Consider the following 23,059-nt stretch of genomic DNA (forward strand, 5'->3'; position numbering starts at 1 on the left):
TTAGGGTCTTTTGAAAATGACAACTCTCTTCTTTTCCTTCTGAGCACTGGCTTCTCACCTCCAGGTCTTATGTCCCTGCCCCGCACCCCCCCCACCCCCAGCTCAATGAATGTGGCTTTCCCTGAGCCCATCCCAGCCACCTGCACTTACCCTCCTTATAATCTTTTCACCTACTTAACACTCATCTTACTTTACAATTATTTCAAATTATTATTATTTATTTACCTGTTTATTATTTGTTGTCCCACAAGAGCCTGTAAGCCTCAGAAGAAAGGCAGCTTGTTTGTCCCCAGCTGGACCCCCATCTCCTTCTGTAGGACTGGGCCCAGAGTGAGCCCTGATAAATGTGGCAGCGATGCATGGATGGACGGAGCATCCCTTGTTTCCCAACACCTCGGCTGGCCCACACCCCATGGAAATGACACAGTAAATCCTAGGAAGGACTGCCACCAATTTTGGCTTCCAGGGACCCTCCAGGCAAAGCCTTTTAACCTTTCCGCACGGATCTCTTTATGTATGTGATGAAACCAACGGACTCTCCCAAAAGAACCTATGTATACACTCAAAACTCTGCTTACCACCTGGGGGTCTGGAGACTTCTACCGCCCCACGTGAAAACTCTAGATTTAAGAAAAATCAAGTGGAGAAGGAGAGACTGGAGACTGGACGCCACAAAGTCTTGGGAGAGACAACTTAAAACCGGACCTGTAGAAAACGATCGATGTCCTTGGATTGCAGAATTAAAAGATAAAAAGAGAGAAAGAAATCTAAGTGCTTCTAGTTCCGCATCTGTCAACCGCTTCCGCCCTTGGCGGTTTAGGACGAGCCCGCCTCTTGCCACTTTCCCCAAGCGTATTCGCAAGTGCCAGGGCAGATACACGTTTCTCAAATAAATGAATGACACGTTCCCCGGGCAGAATCCGGAAAGCAGCCCCCTCAGGGCTCCCTGCTCAGCGCTTCCCAGTGCCCGGGGGTGCAGAGGCGCGGGCAGGTGCAAGTGCACCTGCTGCCGCCTGCGGGGCGCTGGGCTGGGAGAGCGGCGGCGCGGGGCGGGGGGCGTGGGGGAGAGGAGGAGGTGCAGGAGGCAGAGGAGAAGATGGAGGAAGTGGAGGAGGGAGGGGAGGGAAAAAGCAGGGGAGGAGGGAGAGGAGCCGGAGGGAGAGGGGTAGGAGGGAGAGGGGAGGAGCACGGGGAGGAGTCTGCAAACTTTCAGTTCGAGGGCATTGTGGGAAGCAGCCATGGTCTGAGGCGGGCACCTCACCTGTCAGCCGCGCGGGCTCCTGCGCTCGCCTCGTGACCCCGTGACCCCCGCGCTCGCCACTCGCCGTTCGCTAGTCGGCGGGCAGGGGCGGCGGAGGCCCGGCCACCATGGTGAGTGAGCCGGCCGCGCGCGCGCGCGCCGGCGGGAGGCACCTGCGGCGGCCGGGGGCGGGGAGCCGCCGCCGGACGGGGCGGACGCGCGGGCCACAAGGGACGCCGGTCAGGGACTCCCGCGGCCACAGGCGTCGCTCCTTCATTCATTCGCTCGTTCGCTGAGCGCGTCGCCTGTGCCGGGCAGGGAGGGGGGCAGGCTTCAGGTGTCGCGGGGGACGCGGTGGACCTGCGCTGGCGCGGCGGGGGGGGGGGGGGGGCGGCTTACATTCTCGGACGAGGCTGTGGACGGAGGGAGACGTGTCGTCTACTGGGAAAATAAAGGTTACCTCCGCGAGTGAGGTCTCCGCTGCAACCGGATGGAGGGCTGGAGAGGCGACTCTAGAGTAGATGGCAGGGGAGGCGACCTCTGAGCTGTTGGAGGTCCTGAAGGGGCGCTGCCCGAAGTGGGCGCGGACAGAGCAAAGGCCCAAGAGAAGACACCCTTGCTGGTAGGGTTGATACACAGAGACCAGAGCCAGTTGAGGCAGGTCCTAGAAGGAGTTTGGGTCTTATTCCAACGGAGTTGAGGCTTGGGAGCGTTTTTAGCAATATAACAGACCTTATCCCTCCTACACTGAAAAAAAGGCCTCTGGCTGTTGGTGGAGAGTGGACTGGGCTGTGTGTGAGGAGGGGGGTCAACGTAGAAGCAAGGAGACGAGTTTCAGTGCCCCCGGTGAGAGAGATCCTGGCATGCACTTGGGTGAAAACTGTAGCTTCCGGCGCCTCTTCCAGTGCCTTCGGTCGGGGGTGGGGGTTGGGGGGGGCTGGTGTTTTGAGAGTGTGGGAGTCCCCCTTGCCCAGGTGAGCTCACTTCCCAAATATAAGCAGGAACAGAAGTGACCTGCACTCTGAGGGCTTGAGCGCCCACCTCAGGCAGGAGCAGAGGGCCTGTGGGTTCAGAAAGCTGGTGGACAAGGACTGCAGTGGGGTGCTGAGCCCCTGGACAGGAAGGCCACAGATGCTGGTCCCCGGAGGAGGTTGGTTGCACAGACTAGAGGTACCTTGGTTGTTTGTTGAGGGTTCCTTGTAAGTACAGTGCGATGCAAAAAGGAGGCTGTAAATTAATGGAGCAGCTCTGTTGGCTTGCTCAAGTTTCCCAAGGAACGCAGTGACAGTGTGCCTAGATCACCATTATCATTTGCCTAATGGAGGGTGGAATAAGGCCCTGGAAGTTCTGAGTAGCAAAATGCTGCTTCCATCCCGACAGCTGGGGCAGGATCCTTGCTCTAGACAGTGCTCGCTGTGGAGTTTTCTTTTTCCTTGCTGGTGTCATATAATCAGGTAATTGGAAATGTGTGAAGTTTCCCTAGCTTTTCCACCAGGCCTTGCCCAACAGAAATGTTCATGTTAATTACTGAGCACTTCTGATAGGCCATGCGGGATGCTCAACCCTTCCCATTCACTGTCTCAGGCAATCCTTGCAGCAACCGGATGAAGATAAGTATTATGCTCTTTGCCTTTTACCTGCTCTGACCTGTTTCAGCAGTGTGTTCTTGGACAGTCCCCGTGGCCTCTCTGTGCGGGTTTGCTGATTTGTGAAATGGGGATGATAAGGGGTTCTTCAAGTGCTGTCTGGGGACCCTAAGGAGTCCCTGAAACTTTTCAGAGGTCCACGAGACCCAAGTATTTTCATAATAGTTCATAATAGCACTATGATATTATTTGCCTTCTTAACATTCATTCCTATGCAACTCTATGTGGTGTTTGCTTGAGACTAACATGCTGTGGGATAGTGCGACAGTTTGAATGCAGAAGCAGCTCAGAGAGTCCAGCTGCCTTCTATTGAGCCGGACATGAGGGAGATTTGAAAAACTGTAAAACTGCGCCACTCTTCTCACGAAATTTTTTTTCTTTTTTTTCTTTGGAAAATATTGTGACTGTTCATAAGAAAGTTATTTCTGTTAATGTGTAATACTACTTAAAAAATGCATTAGTAAGTATCAAAAATTTTTTCCCATTGAAATGTATATTACAGTACCTACCAAGGGAAACAACCTACATAAATAAAAGGTCTTGGGGGTTATCTATTTTTAAGAGTGTAAAGGAGTCAGAGACAGGAGTCATTAACTCTGTGAGTCAATGCAAGTGAATGCATTTAGAGCAGCTTTGCCCACTGTAAGAGCTCAGGGACCATGGCATCTCATCTGGTCTTCCTGCCACGAGGTGACCCTCCCTATTGCCCAGCAGCCTTGGCTTTTTGGGAGGGCCACTTGGTGACTCCCTGTCTTTCTTTTGCTCTGTTCCTGACTCTTGCCAACTCTTACTCTAGGAAACTGGAAGATACTTACAGCGTCCCACCTGCTACTCCCCACAGAAAATGGTTCTTCATTCCCTTGTGCCGGTGGTCCAGATTTCTAGCACAGAGACTTCATACCTCCTGACTCTTGGGATTCTGTTTGTATCTGGATTATCTCGCTTGAATCAACTTTGTACTTCTGCACCCTGTCTTTGTTTTTGAAACCTCTGCCATGGAAAACAACGGTAGGGTTATTGTGTTTCAGGGATTCCCATGGTTTCTGAGCCCAGGGTATTTAAACATCTTAGTGGGAAGAATTTACTGTTGAATGGTTGACAATGTTGACGGAGGAAGGAGGATTTTTCTTTTATTTGTTCCTTTATTCTGTTTTCCTGTAAGAAGATAGCAGTGGGGATTTAGAGGGTGACCTTTGAAAAGCTTTGGGGACACCTTTAGTAAAAATGCGAGTCGACTTTGCTTTATGTAGTCTGCATACTTCTGAAAAGTTGAAGTGACTTTTAAAACCACATTGTCAACAAAATAGAGGAATTACCCATTGAAAGAAACTCAAATGGAGGGGCGCCTGGGTGGCTTAGTCGTTAAGTCTGCCTTCGGCTCAGGTCATGATCCCAGGGTCCTGGGATCGAGCCCCACAACCGGCTCCCTGCTCCGTGGGAAGCCTGCTTCTCCCTCTCCCACTCCCCCTGCTTGTGTTCCCTCTCTCGCTGTGTCTCTCTCTGTCAAATAAATAAAATCTTAAAAAAAAAAAAACCCAAATTGTGACCGGTTTTTTGAAATATGAATCATCATCTTCTTGTGCTGCAGATCCAAGTCTCATAATGTATGCTGTTTATCTAAAGTGAGATAGACTACACACACACACACACAAACCCAAATCACGGATTCTTTGGTGTGATTTTAAATCTTCCTTTAGAGAGAGAGAGAGAGACCTTCCCAAGCTGAACTGTGAAGCCATTTCTTTATGAGAACTGATGTAACAGTTCTCATAAAGACAGTTCTGATGTAACTGATTGAAATAGTATGGGTGCACCCTTCTCCTAAATCAAGTAATTCAAAGTTGCCCACGTTCATCCTCATCTTACTGAATTACGTGGAAACGGGAGGGGTGAAGAGGAGTTGCAGAGGGTGAGGGGGGAGAAGTCTCACAAGAACCTGGAGATCCTGCTATGCTCCCCCTGTCCCCACCCAGTATATCAATTTAATTGTCCCAGCCTTAAGTGAATTGTAATAACCGTGTCGTTATTTTGGCAGTTGAAGTTCTAGTTCGAGGGTGAAGTAGTTTCTTACAGTGATGAGCACTTTCCTGCTCTGAGGCCTGGTTTGGGTTGCTGGCCCGCAGTGAGTGTGGAGTAGAGGGGGTTGGGAATAGGGGAGGGAAATGTCCCTCTGTGGTGTTCAGTTGCCCCCAGAGGGTAAACCACAACAGCCCTTCCCCAAGTTCTCCCAACAACACCGGTGAGACTTGTATTTACCCCTCGCCGGGATTGTTACTTCTGAGTTCCCTTTACTGGCTTCTTTGGCAAATACCATCAACAGCTTGCAATTTTTATATGGCCTTTTACCAACAGCATCTGGGAGGAAGTGGTCAGCAGATTGTGTGTTTGCCACAGGGCATTTTCAGTGTGTGTCCTTTTGGGTCCCATTAATGATTTCATTATCAGCAGAGACAGAACAGATAAAGCTAACCCTCCTCCCCACTCCACCCCCCAACACAAACAAAGAAAACTCCTTGAAGAGTCCCCAGAGATAAGCATTTTTGGATATCTCCATGACTCATTCCTTCAATATTATTTTGTTTTTACGATGGCCAGAGGTTCTCCCAGTGGTCCGAGACTTCACTGGGGTAACCTCTTTCCTGGGATCCTTACTTGCCTCTCAGAAGGTCTCCTTTCTGGCATACCTTGTTCTTCTCTGATGGAATTCTTTGTTTTCCCCGAAGTATCCTAGCCATTTATCCAAGAAAAAACTCCCTTTTGACCACCCGGATCCCCCAGCTCCTGTGATGTGAGAGACTGCACACAGAAACCAAAGGCAAAGCCCCTTGAATTCTCTCAGGGCTGCACTGACCTGTCTCACCAGCATCCTGAACAGCTGGAGAAAATGTGCTCATTACGTGGCTCCCGGGAGGATAAATTGTGATTTTTAACTATGATAAAGGAGTGCTGCAAATTATTTACGTTAGAAATGAAATGCTCGCTGTCTCTATCAAATAAATAAATAAAATCTTTAAAAAGCGGGGGGGCACCTGGGTGGCTCAGTCGGTTAAGCGTCCGCCTTCAGCTCAGATCATGATCCCAGGGTCCTGGGATCGAGCCCCGCATTGGGCTCCCTGCTCGGCAGGAAGCCTGCTTCTCCCTCTCCCACTCCCCCTGCTTGTGTTCCCTCTCTCTTGTGTTCCCACTCTCTCTGTCTCTCGCTCTGTCAAAGAAATAAATAAAACCTTAAAAAAAAAAGAAAGAAATGAAATGTCATTGACATATTATGGCATATTATGAGGAAGCTGGCCTTTGAAAAATCTCTGACAGAGTCCCAGGTCTGAGAACTCAAATCTGAAATGGCTTTCTCTAACGAGTTTCTGAAAAGTGCCTGGGGGAAAAGAATACAAGCGTTCATTAGTCTCTCAGTGTGATGGGACGTAGACTCAATGTATGTTCGGTCAAGAGGAAGGGCATTCAGGATTCCATAATTTAATGTCCTTGATGGATCTTTTCTAGCAGGACTTCAGGGCTGGTTAAGAAATGGTGGGTGTGTGGTAGGGTTCAGTGGATACTTAAATACTATGGGAACCTTCTTTCCACACTGGGTCATTAAAGACGGGAAATTGAGGCTATTGCTTGCAAGCTGCCATGCTTCTACTCATTCTTTTTTTTTTTTTTTAAGATTTTATTTATTTATTTGTCAGAGAGAGAGAGAGAGAGAGCAAGAGCACAAGCAGGGGGAGCAGCAGGGAGAGGGAGAAGCAGGTTCCCGCTGAGCAGGGAACCCGAAGCGGGACTGGATCCCAGGACCCTGGGATCATGACCTGAGCCGAAGGCAGACACTTAACCAACTGAGCCATCCAGGCATTCAGCTTCTACTCATTCTTATAGAGAAGAGACAGCAAGGGATAAACTTGACATATACAGATCATCTTAGATTAAAAAACTTCTCTACACAAAAACACGAATGCACTTGCGTCCAAGATGCAAAATTCATACAAACTTTGAAAGTAAAAACCTAAGAAATAGATTGTTTATGGCTAGCTGCTTAAGATTAGCATACTACATCTCACAAAAATGTTGAGCTGGTATTCTAAGGCAGGGGTCAGAAAAATTTTTCTGTAAAGGGTTGGGTTGGAAGTATTTTAGGCTTAGTTGGTCCTATAGTCTCTGGTATTGTCACTTAACTCTTCTATTTTAGAGTGAAAGCAGTCATGGACAAGATGCAACTGAGTGTGGCTCTGTTTTAATAAAACTTTATTTATAAAAACAGGTGGAGGGCCAGACTGGGCTATAGGCTGTGGTTTGTTGACCTGTGTTCTAAGGTAACTTCCATTAATTCACTGTATTTGACAAATGAATTGGACACAGTGCTCTAGGTAGGACTGGCTATATAATTTGTGGCAACCAAAATGAAAATGTAGGGTCCCTTGTTAAAAAATTATTGAGAATTTCCAGATGACTGCAGAGCATTAAACCAGGTGTAGGATCCTTCTGAACTCATGGCTCCAGGTAAGGACCCTGTGTTCATGGAAACTAGTCCTGGGTCTAGACCCCAGAGGTTGTGTTAAATAAATCAGAAGCTCATACTGTCCCGGAGCCCATGTTCTTGGTGGGAAGTTCTCTAAACTTTCAAAACATTCTGTATCAATTACACAGAAGAAGATATTATAGAGCATTGGTAAATCATCATCTCATTTTTACTTCATGGAATTTGCAGACATTTCAGAGGTGGGTGATGGGGGGACCAGTCGGGGCATGTGGAATTGGGAGGAGTCCTGGCCTTGGTGCCTACTTCAGGCCCTGCCATTTCAACCCTTTGTGGCCTGAGGAAGTGGGTCCCTTCATCCAGCTGACTCAGCTGGCCCTTGGTCACTTCCTGAACCAGTTCTGGCTGGACAGAGAGTTCAGGATCCATATCCTTCTTCCAGGCATTGCCTTTGTCCATGTCTCCATGGAGACTTGGGTGCCAGACCTAAAAATCTGGGTGTGGTATCTTTTGTCAGTGTAAATCCTGTACATTAGCTTCTCATTTGTGTAAAATAAGGCAGATATGCCCATATAGAAACCGGTAACTTCTAGCAGGATATGCAAGAAACAGTTTCTTTCTGGGAAGGGCTCAAAGCATCTGGCATGGTTAAGTTTTACTTTTTATTCTATGTTCTATTAGACCATTCAGTTTCCTCTATTTGAATGTTATATCTTCTAAATTATATGAAAAATGACTTTTTAAAATTTGTCATTTATATTACTTCTCCAACAAAACTCTGTTTTTTCCCCCCATTTTTTAACTTCTTAAAGTTAGGGGTGTCTGGAATTGGGATGGAAACAGAGGTTCCCTGAAAATACACACACACACACACACACACACACACACACACACAGAGGCTTTCTCTAACTTGGGCTCTTGGCCAGACTTCTGAGATTCCTGTTTGTACCTTGCTTTCATATGAGAATTGAGAATAGCCGAGGGGGCAAAAATGTGATTCATCTTTCTCATTTCAGTGACTCTGAAAACTTTTGCTAACAATGTTGAATGCTTCTAGTCTCTTTATAGGACTAAACCATTAATGTACAGGGATGGCTATCAGATCACCTGGGGTTGGCCTCTCTGCATTCAGTAGAGAGCCAGATACTCCAGTGAGATTAAGAAGTCATGTCCCTGAAAAAGTCCAGAAGGCCCCATCGAGTGTGGCATCAGATTCTGATTATCACTGAACTGTTTTGCCCCCAATTTCAGTGTCTGCTGCACAACCCCAACTTCCCTTGCCTTCCTTAAAAAAAAAGAAAGAAAAAAAAAATCAACTTTTCATTACGCAGGTGAAACTAGAAAAGACTCAAAAAAATGTTGTTTTTGGAGAAGTGTCAGAATTTCATCAGGGGACAGGACATGATGTTGGAAGACACATCTCTGTTGTGTAAGCTACCCCTTCCCTGTGGAAGTGACACACAGGGCGTTTTGCCCAGCTTTCCCCCCCTGGAGCCACTTGCAGAAGCCGGTGTCAGATGTCAGGGCAGGGTGTCCAGGAAGAGAACGAGATGAGGGAGACAGCCCCAGGCCCTGCCTGTAAGCTCTGTGATCTTGAGCACTTTGCTTATCCCTCTGCACTGGGCCCACTTCCTCAATTTACCTGAAGATCGAACAAGATAATCCAGTTCAAGCCCTTCGCGTGAGGCCTGGCACCTAGAACGCATTCCATCAACCTTAGCTAGGCTATTTTTAAGAGAAACAGGAAAAAAACTCACAAAATGTTTAAAAATGGTTCATAAGTTGTTTTTTTTCTCCTCTTAGGAAACTTATTTGAACCAATGAACTAAAGAAACAAAATATTGTAGACTGTAAACACGGGGGAGGTGGGAGAAGGTAAGGGTTATTGTGAGATCCCAGTGTTTTTCCAGTGTGGTTCAAAACCCAGTGTATGTTTAGGACATTTTTCTTTTATTTCTTAGACAAGTACTTTCAGTTTCTTTACGAAGAAGCCAAGTCCTCAATTCTAGGTGCACGGCGCATGAGTTCTACCTTTCAAAGTCTGTTTGGCCTCATGACTTCCATACTTTAAGGATTCAGATAATCTACATCAACAGTCTTGGTAAAATAAGAGGGAAGGGAAGACTTGATTGTATAACAAGGCAGATCCCGTCTCTCAGATTGAATCTGAACTTTGAAAGAGGATGATGGATGTGCCATCTCCCGCCTCCTAACAAATTTTTTCAGGCTATACACATCGTTGTCAAGGTATAAAGGCCCTGGGGACGGATTTTTAATGAGTGCGGGGTAGGCTGCAGTAGGCAGAAAATGAAAGTTCTTAATCAACATTTAAGTGGTCATTACCATGCAGGGTGCTGAGGTTAGCTTAGTAAGCATAGCCTCTCAAACTACGTTTGTTCCTGATCAGAAAAAATTAAGAAAGATCACATTAAGAAAGATCAAATAAGCATCACTATGAAATATGAATAGGGTCCCAAGTTATTAATGTTTTATTTGACTTCAAAGTCATAGTGAAAGTTGCCTGGAATGTCTACTCTCTATTTCTAGTATCTTTTTGCTCCTTAAATGATTTGAAACAGAACTGAAGGCCAGTCTGCCTCTCAGAAGACTCCAGGAGAAAAACCTAATTAGAGGCGTATTTACTATAAGACAAAAATTAAATGATTAACAAATATAGTTGGTACATTCCAAATTGATTACACTGTCCAGAGGAAGTGATAAATGAAGAAATAATATGTGAATCAGTTTTCAGGGTTTTTTTTTTTTTTTTCTCTCACTTGTTTTCCTCTTTGAGCTCTTAACTGGGGGGGGTGGTTATTAGAAAAGAAACACCCACAAGTGTAAGATCTGTTTCTTGATTACAAGAAACTTGTGTCGTCGGGAGGAAATGTCTCACATGCATAGCAAATCTAGATGAGTGCGGGAGTGGATAATTAAGTACCAAAGTATGTTGCTCAGATTATGTAATTGCTGCAGGAATTCGTGGAGCCGGACTTGGGAGGGAGAGCGAGAGGCGCGGGACTGAGTCCAGAAAGGCAGGGCGATCCTGCCTTCAGCTTTTCAGAAGAGAGCGTACTGTGCGTGGATATGCACTGGATGTGCATGTGAGTGGAGGGGGTTAATAAGCAGACCGGAAAGACAGGCAATTATAAGGACATGCAAATCCTGGAGGAGAGCCTGGTTTCCCACTGACTCCCCCTTGTCTAATTTTGCTCTCCCATCAGCCCCACTGGGACAGAATTCATCCGGCATCACCCGGGAATGAGAACTCACGAGTGGATTTTCCAGATAGCTCAAAAGGACAAAGTTGTTTCTTTTCTTCTTTTCCTTTTTTTAATTTTAGAGGTAAAAAAGATGTTAATACCCTCCGCAAGCATTTGGGGAAATGGATCAAAAGTAGCTTGAGGCTTGTCCAAAATCAGGAGCAGCCTTAACTTCATTCCTTCACTGCACTGCTTGGTTTTGGAGACGAGTTGCCTTCTTAGCAGCCAAGGTGCAGTGTTACTGAGATTGCAGGTGTATTTAAGAGTCTGTGTGTCTGTCCGTGTGTGTGTTGTCTCCGAGTGGGTTAGTTCCCTGGTGTATCTCTAAAACACCATCTGCTGTTCTTTCCCTCACCCACCCTGCATGTCTGTCCCCAAACTCTCTTCTACCACTTTCATGTCTGTTTTGAGAAGGAAAGGTCATTTTAATGGCACCATAAGACAGACATCACTAGAAAGAAGAGCATAACACTTGGAAGGATGGCTGCCCTGGAATAAGGGGACTCGGGGCCATCACCCAGCTGTGCCAATAGCTATGACCTTCACCACTCCCCTACCTCCCCAAGCCGGGTCTTGCTGTCCCATGAGGCAAGCACGGACCTGAGGCATACTCTTAAAAACTCCTTTCTGGCTCTCACAGTCTGTGATGAGCCACAGGACAATCCTCTGCTTCTCCAAAGCTAATATACACTATTTTCTGAATGTGTCAGAATCGGAGACAGGGCAGGCCTGATGCTCAGTTGTTGATCCGTGTGTCCTCATGTTGTTCTTGATGAGGACCTGGGCCCGTCCTCACTGCAGCGAGCAGCTGGAATTTTCATGTCCGCAGCTGGCCCGAAGGAATGATGGCTGCACCAACACAGAGTGCACGTAACTAGATAGTGAGTCACTGCATTGCTCACACTTCTGTTTGTTTACAGAGTCTAGGCACGGTAGTAAATGCAATTTTAGCCTCAGTCAGGTGTAAAAGAAGCACAGCATTATCATTTTGCTTTAGGTCAAAATTACCAAATACCTACTGTGGTCTAAACCCAGACCTGGAGATTATGAAGAGCTATAAAGGAAACGAAACTGATAATGCTTCTGGTCCCATGGTGGGGGGCCGGGGGGGGACATATACACAGAGTAGCTTGTATGCTACCCTAAACTGTGGCTTTCTTCAAAGAATGTTGAAAATGAAGATGTGATCAGCAGAGGCTAGGGTTCATAGGGAAGTGGACATTTTGAGACGGGTCCTGAAAGGATGTTACAGACCTGCTTCGGGGAGGAGCATACTTCAGACTTGGGCACGGGGGAGGAGCCAGGTGGTGAGGTGGGTCCCAGCAGGGGGTGCCTCAGGGCTGGCAAGCCCATTGGCGTGGGTGCAGGGGGGACTGAGTTTGGAAAACACACACACACACACACACACACACACACAAACACACACACGAAACACCCAGATATCTAGTGCGCAAGAAAAAGTAGAGGACTTTGGTGGAGGATTTTGAAAGACAGGAGATTTTATCCGTGTCATTCATCTGGAGGACGGTCCAGGACTAGTCCAGGAAGGTCTGGACTAGTTTCTCTACTAAGTAATGTAAAGAATGTTTATTTCCAGCAAAAGTGATCCCAAAACATCTGTTGTAGTCTCCCTTAAAAAAAAAATAACAAACTTCATGCTGTTTGGGAGGTCTAATGAAAGAGAAACAGGTATTCAAATTGAAGATGTTAAGTCCATCTTCAGCCCTGTCGACACATGGCGGATTGCAATGCCCCCCCGCAATGGGCCAGGCCGATACAGGGCGTGGTCTGGTGCTCCCAGTGCTGCTTTTTCTCGGGAGCTGGAGCCTCCAGGTAGAGAGTAGAAGCACTTTGGCCAATGCATGTTTATATCATCATCCACCCTTCATCACTCACACTAAGAGTAGAAGGGGCCCAGAAAGGAATCATATAATGAGATTTGAGCAAGAGGTCAGGTTCATTATCAAGGAATGAACCCTGAAGTGACTTTAATGGCAATTAAGATAGCATTAAACTGTGGACCTATGACTGAAGCTTAAATCTGTGACAGTGAAATAAAGTCACCTTAATGGATGTAGCATGTATAAAATACCGTGCTGGCAGTTTTTAAAGTTTTCTGGGTTAAGAGCCCTTTTGAAAATCTGATAAAATTTCTGCACCTAGTCCCTAGATCAATTGCTCATAAATCTAAAATTTTGCATAGACTTTTAAGAAGTCTACCCACACCACTCTCCCTTGTAAATTATCCTTAAACCTTAGGCATTTATTATAAAGGTATAGAATCCTACCTGAATGCAATACCTAGCACTACCACCTATATCTTGATGACTCAAGAAAAGTCTTTTAAGTGCGACAACTTTATTTCTTTTATCTTCAATATGATACATCACCTAAGTATGTGGATTCAGTAGTATAATATGTGTAAATATGCCCCAAACCATGCCCGCCATGCAGTGGGTGGTTTTTATTGATAAATATAATTGTCATGTGGAATACTATGTTCATATTGGTCAATAGACTGAGTCTTCCTAGAGGAAAGGGTCCCTGAGAAGTTATAGAGGCCAGACAAGGTACCTTTTCCCCTAGAGATGTGGTCACAGATTCTTCCAAATTGTCCTTTTTTTTTCAAAGATTCTGAGCAGACCACTGCTGCTAACAGCTATTTTCAGACAAGCTGCTATTGAGTGGATCCTGAAGCCACTTTCTGGTTGTCATTCCAGCCATGGAATGACCACACCATGGTTGATAGGACTGTGTCTTTTATAGAGAGCTACTCTTGCCAGTATGGGCTATTTTAATTGCCAGATTATGAGGATTACCTGTAGTCTTCTGTGAACAGTCTACAGTTGTGGACGGTAGTGTTATGCACCTATTTAACACAGACTAGGAAGGCTCAACACCTGTAACTAGCAGTCTCATGTATGCTATGCAAACTGGAAGACTGCCTCGGATTGGTGGGAAGGATTGGTGTGTGGTTGGTGGGAAGACCTCAGGCTTTAGAGCCAGACTTATCTGTGTTGGAATCCCTCTCTGTCATTGACTAGCTTTTGAGCTTAGTCACTGACATGGGTATTCTAGGACCTCGGTCTGGGGCCTCGAATCATCGTTCACTATCTGTTCCTTGCTGGCGGTTATCGTGATTGTGATGGCTTTTGGCTACTCACACTTCCTGCTTCTCTTAGCGACACAGCATGTTCATGGCCTGGAGCCCTGACTTCGCTCAGAAAGAGGCCCTGTGATCTCTTGATTTGTTTTTGACAAGTGACCAACTGAAGTAGGCTTTTCTCAAATGTATGGAGATGAAAGGAATAATCATCCACTCTCTGTCATAGAGGTTTATCATCACCTATGTTACATGACATTCCTAATGCAGCCAATTAACCTAAGATGATGAAGTTCATTCTGGTAGTATCGTGTTTTGTGGAATGCAGAGTAATGTACACATAAGAATGGTTTATGTGCTTGAATTCTTTGCTGTGGAATTAAAACATTTTTAGATTTCTTAGGAAGCTAGGACCCATTGCTTCAGTTTTTATGACAAGTTTCACATGTTAAGTAGGTTTTATAAATCTGTGCATCATTCATTTTAGGTTGGTTAGTACCATGGTCTGACGTGGGTTCATAAACCTTTAAGGAAAATGATTGTTATCTGAAGGTTAAATCAAAACCTAAAAGAATTGTTACTTGGGTCTTTCTGGAATTAATTTAACCCAGTCTCTCTGCTTTCCCTGGATTGAGTCCAAAATCAACCCTGGACAGTTTCTCCTAGACTTACCTCCTCCAGACTCTTCCTCCCAAAGAATATGTCTCCTACACTGGAGCCCACGACTAAAATTTACCACGCAAGGAGAATCAAAGACTGTCCTTAGTTTTATAGCAGAAGATACTCAAACATTTTCTATTGTGGTTGGTAGAACATTTACAGAATCAATGGTATTGTTTTACTAACTCCATCAATCCAATTGGTAAAATGAATTAAAAGTCCAAGTCAAAAATTAAATCATGTTCCCTTAAAATAAAATTAGGTCTTTGTTATTACTGTGAGCCTAAAATCTCTTGTATGGTCTTGGAATTCTTGCTGTATTTTTTAGTTTAATGTGCAAACCTCGTTTTGATTGAAGTACAAATAAGTTTCTGTATTTGAAGCATGAAGCTGTTTTGCAAATAGCAGATGTTCCCATGATCAGTGAGAATTTTGTTCATGAAGCTTGTTAGGGCTTTCGGAAAACTGGTCCTGGGCACATGCTCCTGATTATTTCGGCCTGGAATGGTGACCAGGGAATGGTTTAAGTGTTACTTTTCAAATCTGTTTGGTTTCCCAATTTGGTGATGTCTGAGAAACAGAAAGGCCAACCCTTTGTCATTTTTGCCTCTTTGTTAAACGCAGTTCTGCTGGGTGTGGTCTCTGTTCCTAGGCTGCAAGCTCTGAACTAGACAGAGCGGGTCAAAGAGTAGAGAACAGCCATTTCCTCTTGTTAACAGAGAGAGTGTGAGATACCCAGTGATGCCAGATGTGCCCTCTGCAGCCTCTTCTCCATGATTTTGCTCAAACTTACTCGGCATATTCTTCCTTCTAGTGAGACTCACAGGGGGTCAGTGGTCGGGGGCACAAACCCCCGGCCACTTCCACATTCTGAGGCCACTGGCATGTGAAAAAAACCGAAGTGGCTAAGCCAGGCTATAAATATTGTGGCGCTTTTTTCAAGCCTTATGCTTAACAAGTGAATGCATGTAACATACATAAAATACTGTGCACTTTCATTTTCCCTTTTGCAAAATGTTTTAAGGATTTATAAAACACATATTGATTCACTGTGTAGGCCAGGGGCTTGGACTGGAAATGGGCACAAGCTTATGTCCCGTAGGAAGAGCGTCTCTGTCTTTTGGCCTCACCGGGGCTTCCCTGTGACCTCCTGAATAAAGACACTATTCTAAGCTTGAGATCCTTTGTGGATGTGAGGCTGGCTCCTTCCTCTTCAACCCTTATACTCAGAGGGGTACCTCTGCTTCTGAGGATGACTTGTCTGGCTTTATAAGAGGTCAGAATGGCATACACGAAGCAATAGTGGAAGAAAAGTCCATCTTGTCATTGGCTTTATTACCAGTTTTGATTCCAGTTGACTTGTCTTTATGGCACATTCCTGCTTTTACTCCTTCCCCTCCCTCCACTATTTGAACAATAAGACAGTGGTGTTCAAGCAAGGCTCCATGGAGATCCCCGAAGCCCCCCATCATCTCTAACCAGAGCTGCTCAGATTTCACTATTTATCTTTGTCATTGACATGTTTGTAACAGCCTGATTCACCCAAAAGTGGAAGCAACCCAAATGTCCATTGATGGACAAATGGATAAAATGTGCAATATATACAGTGGAATATTATTGAGACTTACAAAGGAAGGAAATTCTGACAGAGGCTACACCGTGGATGAGCCTTGAAGACATTATGCTAAGTGAAATAAGCCAGTCACAAAAAGACAAATACTGTGTAATTTCACTTGTATGACATATCTAGAGTAGTCAAATTCATAGAGACAGAAAGTGGAATGGTAGTTGCCAGGGGCAAAGTTTCAGTTTGGGGAAATGAAAAAGTTCTGGAGATGGGCGGTAGTGATAATTGCACAGTATTATGGATGTATTTAATGACACTGAACTATACATTTAAAAATGGTTAAAATGGGAAATGTTATGTCACGGATATTTTACTACCATAAAAAAACTTAAATCCTTAAAAATGGAGCAAAATTTAAACCATAATAAAAGAATAAGGCACTTCTTAAAAGAATATTGCAGTGAATGGATCAGTAAGAGAGGAATCTTCAATGGTCTATTAAAAATAATGGCTGTCTAATTTATTGGGAATTTTCTATCCTTCACACAGTATTTGTTGAGCATTTTCTGCATAGTATTTCTTTGGTAAGCGGAACAGCAGATCTTTGCATTTAGGTAAGTAGACATTACTTCACATGTTATTTCAAGAAAGGGAATAACAATGCTTCTTTGGGCCAGCTGCAAACTTAGGAGTCATCTCTTTCAAAAACTGCAAAAGAAAGAAGGGGGTCAGGTATCATTTTTTTCCCCTCTGTCATGTATTAAGCCACTAAGTCTAAATTTTCACTGGCCCAGCTGCATTTTGCTTTGGTCAAAAGACAGCTGTAACCTGGAATTAAAATAAACACACACATGCATGTGCGTGTGCACACACAAACACAAACACATGACAATGGTATTTGAGGTCAGGATCCCCAGGCAATCACCCTGACTCAACGGCTTACTACTGATACAGTTTTGGGCAGCAGCTTCTCCTCTAGAACTGAGTTTCTACAGATTGCATCCTATAGTCTATTCAGCTTTAGCGCTTTGTGAACTTTCTGGTCAGACATTGGGATTTTTAGTGCATATAGAGATTTTAAAACATCTTGCTCTTGGCTCTTCGTCCATATAGTTCTTTTCTCATTTCTCAATCAAAAAAGTCCTCGAAGATTGCTTTTGAAGAAAATGTAGGAAACCCAGTAGACTCAGTAAATAGCCTAGACTTGAGAAGAACCATGGTCAAAGATGTTAAAGCATCTTGATGTTAGATGGTGTCCTGTTATGCCATTCTCAGTGTTGCTGTAGAAACATTTTTGTGAAAACCGCCATTAAGCCCCCTTGACGCTAATGCTGATGGAGTCTGTTATCAACTCCCTCTGGAGTCGGCTGGTGGGTCCTGCCGCTCTGCCATTGGAACAGGACCTGGAAAAAGCATGAGAACATGAATGGATAGATGCTGACAGAGGTTTGGATCCCCATTCTGAAAATACTGGCTTGGAAATTAAAACAGAAGTTTTCCCAGGAAAACAAAAAAGTGAAATGGCTACCTCTAATGAATGGTTTTAAGAAAATTTTTTAATTTCCTACTTACCTAAAGTTTCACATGTCCTTAGAGGCTTGCTTTCTACTTGCTGTACCGTGGTGATTCATGTAATCTAGGTACATGCTAGGCACAGAGCCTGGTCTACTTATGTGCTGTCAAGATTTTTCCTTTGGCTGTAACTTTTTTCTGATAGTTGGTTGTCTCATTTTCTGGGAGGGGTAATATCGAATGTGCTGGAAGAACAGATATTTTATGTATCCAGTTGAAAAGTTAAATGTTAATCAACTAAACGTTACATCCCTGTGGCAATTACTTCATGATGGTTAGTCTTACCAGTAAATGGGCTAAGGGAGATTTTCTTTGACTATAGATGATGGATTATTCCTTTTTTCTTTTACTATAAGATTTATAAGAAGAAAAATTCATAGTGTTCTTATGTTGCTTTTTCACCTGTTGTCCTAGATTTATCTACCAAAGATTGGCACCGAATATACTTGCATGCTGATAGTATATCAACATTGCCCGGAAGAAATTAATTTATCTTCTCTCCTACAGGCAAAATTCTGCCATTAAGATGTGAAGCAGTGGTTGATTTAGACATAATTCAAAACCCATCAATATTATTCTAAACATTAATCTTCTAAATTTTCACAGCTCTATTGTGAGTTAACTAAATAATTACATTTTACACATTAGCTTTTCTTTTTTGTATTACTACTGTTGAGTAAATTACTGCTTCATTGTCTTCATACAAGAGCAGATCTGCCACATTCATTCATTCAAAAAGCATTTATTGAGGGCCTACTATGTGCCAGGCACTGTTCTGGAAGCTTGGGATACATCAATACACAAAAGACTACATGACTACCTCATGGAGCATACATTGTATACTGTGGAATAATGATAATAAAATAATAAAGTGGGACACCTGGGTGGTTCAGTCAGTTAAGCATCTGACTCTTGATTTTGGCTCAGGTCATAATCTCAGGGTGGTGAGATCGAGCCCTGTGTCGGGCTTCATGCTGGGTGTGGAGTCAGCGTGGCGTTCTCTCTCTCTCTCTTTCCCTCAGCCCCTCAACCTCCCCTGCTAAAAAAATATGAAGAAGAAAAAAAATGATAGGCAGCAAAAATTATCTAAAACACAGCTAAATGATATGATATAAAAATAATCAGCTAAATGATATAAAAATATATAGGCAAAATGATATAAAATAATCCTTTGTTTATATCAAAAACTGAAATGTGACTGTGAATTTTACAAGGCGTGCATTTTACTTTACTGGAGGGATTCCTGGGAGGGGTTATTTGGGTTTGGCACATTTAGTAATGAAAGCATGTGGTCATTCGGAACCTGTCTGGTTTCTTTTTAACTTGGCAAGCATGCCTGCTGGAGAGCTATGCAGTTTTTCTAGTGTTTGTAATCAAGTCTGTCTGTATTTTTATTTTTCTAGAAGTTAGAAGTTTGACATTCTTTCTCTCTCTCTAACCTTCACTTCATACAGTATCCATTCTCCTATAACAAATCTGATTCTGTACTTGATCAGTCAGTGTTAGAAATGGAGGTTCCTGATACACTTAGACTAGTGAAGGCACAGAGTATCAGATTTAATCTTAGAATCATCATCGTTTGCAAGAGTTCTGAAAAACGTTATAACTGAATTGTATATATTGCTTGGGTAAAAAGCATAAAGCAAAAGGAAAAGAAAACCTCAACTCACTGAAACTTCAAAGCAAATTAGGTTAAGGATCAGCCTGAGATACCAAACTACATTCTACATTTAAAAAAAAAATTATTTTTTTTATTATTTCAAGTTTTTACTTAAACTCTAGTTAGTTAATATATAGTGTATTTTTAGTTTCAGGAGTAGAATTTAGGGATTTATACAAACCCAGTGCTCATACAAGTGCCCTCCTTAATACCCGTCACCCACTTAGCACATCCATCCTTCACCCACCTCCCCTCCAGGAGCCCTTAGTTTGTTTTCTGTAGTTAAAGAGTCTCTCTTATGGGGCTGCCTGATTGGCTTAGTCAGTTAAGTGTCTGCCTTCAGCTCAGGTCATGGTCCTGGGGTCCTGGGATCGAGACCCGCATCGGGCTCCCTGCTCAGCGAAGAACCTGTTTCTCTCTCTCCCTCTGCTTGTGCTCTCTCAGCCTCCCTCTCTGTCAAATAAAGAAATAAAATCTTAAAAAAAAAAAAAGAGTCTCTCTTATGGCTTGCCTCCTTCCCTTGTTTCTTTCCCCTGTGTTCATCTGTTTTTTTTTCTTAAGTTCTACATATGAGTGAAATCATCTGATATTTGTCTTTCTCTGACTGACTTATTTCACTTAGCATAATACACTATAGCTCCAGCCACATCATTGCAAAAAAAAAAAAAAAGATTTCATTCTTTTTTATGGCTGAGTAATATTCCAAACTACATTTTTTAAGAAGTATATAAGAAGGGAGATGGAATTTTGAACTGCAATAAGGTATTACCATGTACTTGAGCACGCATTGGTGCTCTAAAGTAATTTAGAATGGTATTGGATACACATCTGAGGTATCTTATGGATCACTTACTTGGCAGAATAAACTTTGAGACTAAATGCTTTTGCCTTGACTTCAGAAGCATAGCACTGTATGTTGTAAACTTAATGGTAGAAAACAAAATCTCCACAAGTATTTCAGGAAATCGCATGTAAACCTGTTTAAGTAGTCACTATTTCTTTCTTCCTTAGCCCACTGACAAGTTGCCAAGGCTTCTGTTCAATGCTGGCCTTTTCTTTGCTGGGCTATTCAGAGGCAAATTCTTTCTGGGGTGGTTTCTCCATGAATATTTTCTCACAGGCTCTTTTTACTTGACTTATAGTTGTATATGTTTCAAGCCTGTATAATTTCATGTGTTTGGCCAAAGGTGGTTTTCAACTAACCAGCACCAAAATGCCCATTTCCTACAACACTGTGCAAGATTAAGTCTTAAGATTCAGTATTCGAGATGGACATACAAATACAATTTGCAGATTTTACCATTAATATCCTTACTTTAAAAACTTCCCTTCCTTCCATGGGATCCAGAAGATCCTGGTCTTTTCTGTCATCCCATAGTTTGGAATTAGTGAGTTGGAAAACTGGAAGAAAGGGAATTATGGCATTGGCAAAGCAGGTGTGTTCACTTGAGTGTGCGTTGTGACCTTAATTAGTGGTTACACTGAAGATCTGCAGCCACTAATTTGGAGCATTTGGGACATGTGCTCAGCCACTGCCGGATGGCTGTTCTGTCATGCCTGAGCCATGGGTGGGACCTAAATTTAAGAGTGTGAACCTCGGCATCGATTGGGAGGCTCTGCATGTCTCACTGTACCTGGCTCTTATCACAAGAGTTTTTGGGTCTGTTGTTTGTTTTGTTTTTCAAGGGCTTTGTTTAGCCCTGGAAGGCGGAGATGCAGGATAGGGTAGGTCACAATTCATCATTCTGCTTGACTTTGAATAATGACAGCCTTGCATTCCACATTTCTGCTGTCCATTCTACCTTGCAAAGGCCAGGAAGATTAAATTTGTTATTAAATATCTTTTGGAGCTAATACGTCCATCATCATGGCTCCTTCTCTCTTGTTTGAGTTACGTCAACTTTCCCACATGTTTTCTGAACTCGGGCATATAATTTTCACCCCAGTGGTAATAAGTGACCTGCCCTTTTCTTTGAGTACATAATACGGCTGGACCCATCACCTTTACCCTCATGCTAGGTGTCATGCTATTAGGATAAAACCAATTAATTGTTGCTTGAATCAAAAAGCACTTACACGTGGACTTCTGAGAGGTGACACTTAGTAACACTAAAACTGTGTCACAAAATTGGGGTATTTATACATGTAACAGCATCTAACTTTTGTATGCCATTTTGGCTCCTCTTGACTCATCCTGGATATAAATTAAAAAAATCAACTGGCTGCATTTGACTTTGCATAAAGCTTTAGCTTTCTGAAAGAGGAAGACCTATAAGTGAATTTATGATCTATTTGGGGATAGAAGATCTGAGACCTGGAGTGGTTTGTCTTCATTGAGCACCAGTGATTTATAAGAAGCAAACAGAAACTTGGCTGCTGGTAGATCTATTTGTTCGCCATTGATAACAACATTGTGGTTTAAAGTTGCTTTAAACAGGGTTCAAGCAGTCATGGAAAAATGTTGCCTTCTCATTACAAAGGGTGGTTCAATATCATAGGGATTTTTTAAAAGTGGTGAAGCCAGCACACTAGGTGCCAATGTAGGGGACTTGTTTTCTCTTCAAGGAGGCAATGTTACATAACCACTTAGAGGGTGGGCTCTGGAACCAAAGCCCAGCTCTGGAGTCTTCCAGTTGGTTGACCTGGAGCAAGGTACTTCACTTTTTTTGGGCCCCAGTTTCCTTATCAATTAAATAGCGGTAATAATAACATTCTGATGAGGATTAAATGAGGTATTGCATGTAAAGTGCTTAGCGTGGTGACTAGCACATGCCCAACATATGTCAACCATTATAAGTAAGTCTCTGATGTTAGCATAAGACTCACCTGGTTATAATTATTTGCATAAGTAGAAAAAAATGAGGAAGAGTAGTAATTTTAGCTTTGCTGGAAAACAAAAAGTGGTTGAAGGCACCAAGTGCAAAGAGCCTTGGGCTGGGAGGCAGGAGCTTTTTTTTAACTCTGCCACTTACTAGCTACGCAACTGAGGGTCCAGCCGTGAGTGTTCTGGGTCTGCAGTTTCTCCTCTTCAGAGGAGAAGGTTTGCACCGAAGCAGCTCTGTTGTCCTTTCTAATGTCAGCATTTTGTGAATCCAGGAATGAGTGATTATTTCGTTTTAAATACCTCACTGTGGTAGACAGTGAATAAATATTTGCAAAGTTGAATGGAATCTGCCCACCTTATCTTTGGAATGTAGATGATTTGGTTTTATGATATGCACCGTAATGGCATAGAAAACAGCAGTGATGCTTTTTGAGATTAAGGAAAAAAAAAAAAAAGACAATTCAAAGCCACGGGCAAGCTGCTGTAATAAAGGACCACAAACGGATTGGCTTAAACAACAGAAATTTATCATCTCAAAGTCCTGGAGGCTGGAAGCTCCAAATCAAGGTTTCAGCAGGGCTGGTTCCTTCTGGGGACCCAGAGAGAATCTGTTCTCTGCCCCTCTCCTAGCTTCGGGGGGTTTGCTGGCCACCTTCGGCATTCCTTGGCTTCTGCTGCATCACTCTGCCTTCATCCTCCCCTAGCATCCTGTCTGTGGGCGTGCCTCTGTCCAAATTCCCCCTTTGAGAATGATACCTGTCATATTGGAGTAGGGGCTCACCCTACTCTAGTATGAGCTCATCTTAACCAATGACATTTGCAGTGACCAAGGTCACATTCTGAGCTACTGGGGGGCAGGAGCTCAACATACAAATTTTGGGGTGATGCAGTCCAACCCATAATAGGCTGCTTGTCCTGTCTTCGCGTGCTGCTGCCTGGAGGTCCTTCCTTCCTTCCTTCCTTCCCTCCTTCCTTCCTTCCTTCCTTCCGTCCGTCCTTCCTTCCGTCCTTCCTTCCTTCCTTCCTTCCTTCCTTCCTTCCTTCCTTCCTTCC

General features: G+C 43.7%; 1 protein-coding gene across 2 annotated transcripts in view; it reads left to right on the plus strand.

Moving 5' to 3' along the window:
- Positions 1-1,198: 1,198 nt before the first annotated feature.
- AP1S3 (adaptor related protein complex 1 subunit sigma 3) overlaps positions 1,199-23,059 on the plus strand; it is a 50,209-nt gene continuing 28,348 nt past the window's right edge. Inside the window, exon 1 of one of the 2 annotated variants that reach the window (XM_073878007.1) lies at positions 1,199-1,371. Coding sequence is in view for 1 of the 2 variants with exons in the window: in XM_025890792.2 (XP_025746577.1) it covers positions 1,369-1,371 (3 nt within the window). In the remaining variant the exon portion in view is untranslated. The remainder of the gene's footprint in view (positions 1,372-23,059) is intronic. The other variant, XM_025890792.2, reaches the window with a different exon arrangement.

This window comes from Callorhinus ursinus, unplaced genomic scaffold, assembly GCF_003265705.2.
Source record: "Callorhinus ursinus isolate GAN/ISIS: 27379988/994484 unplaced genomic scaffold, GSC_fseal_2.0 scaffold2, whole genome shotgun sequence".
NCBI lineage: Eukaryota > Metazoa > Chordata > Mammalia > Carnivora > Otariidae > Callorhinus > Callorhinus ursinus.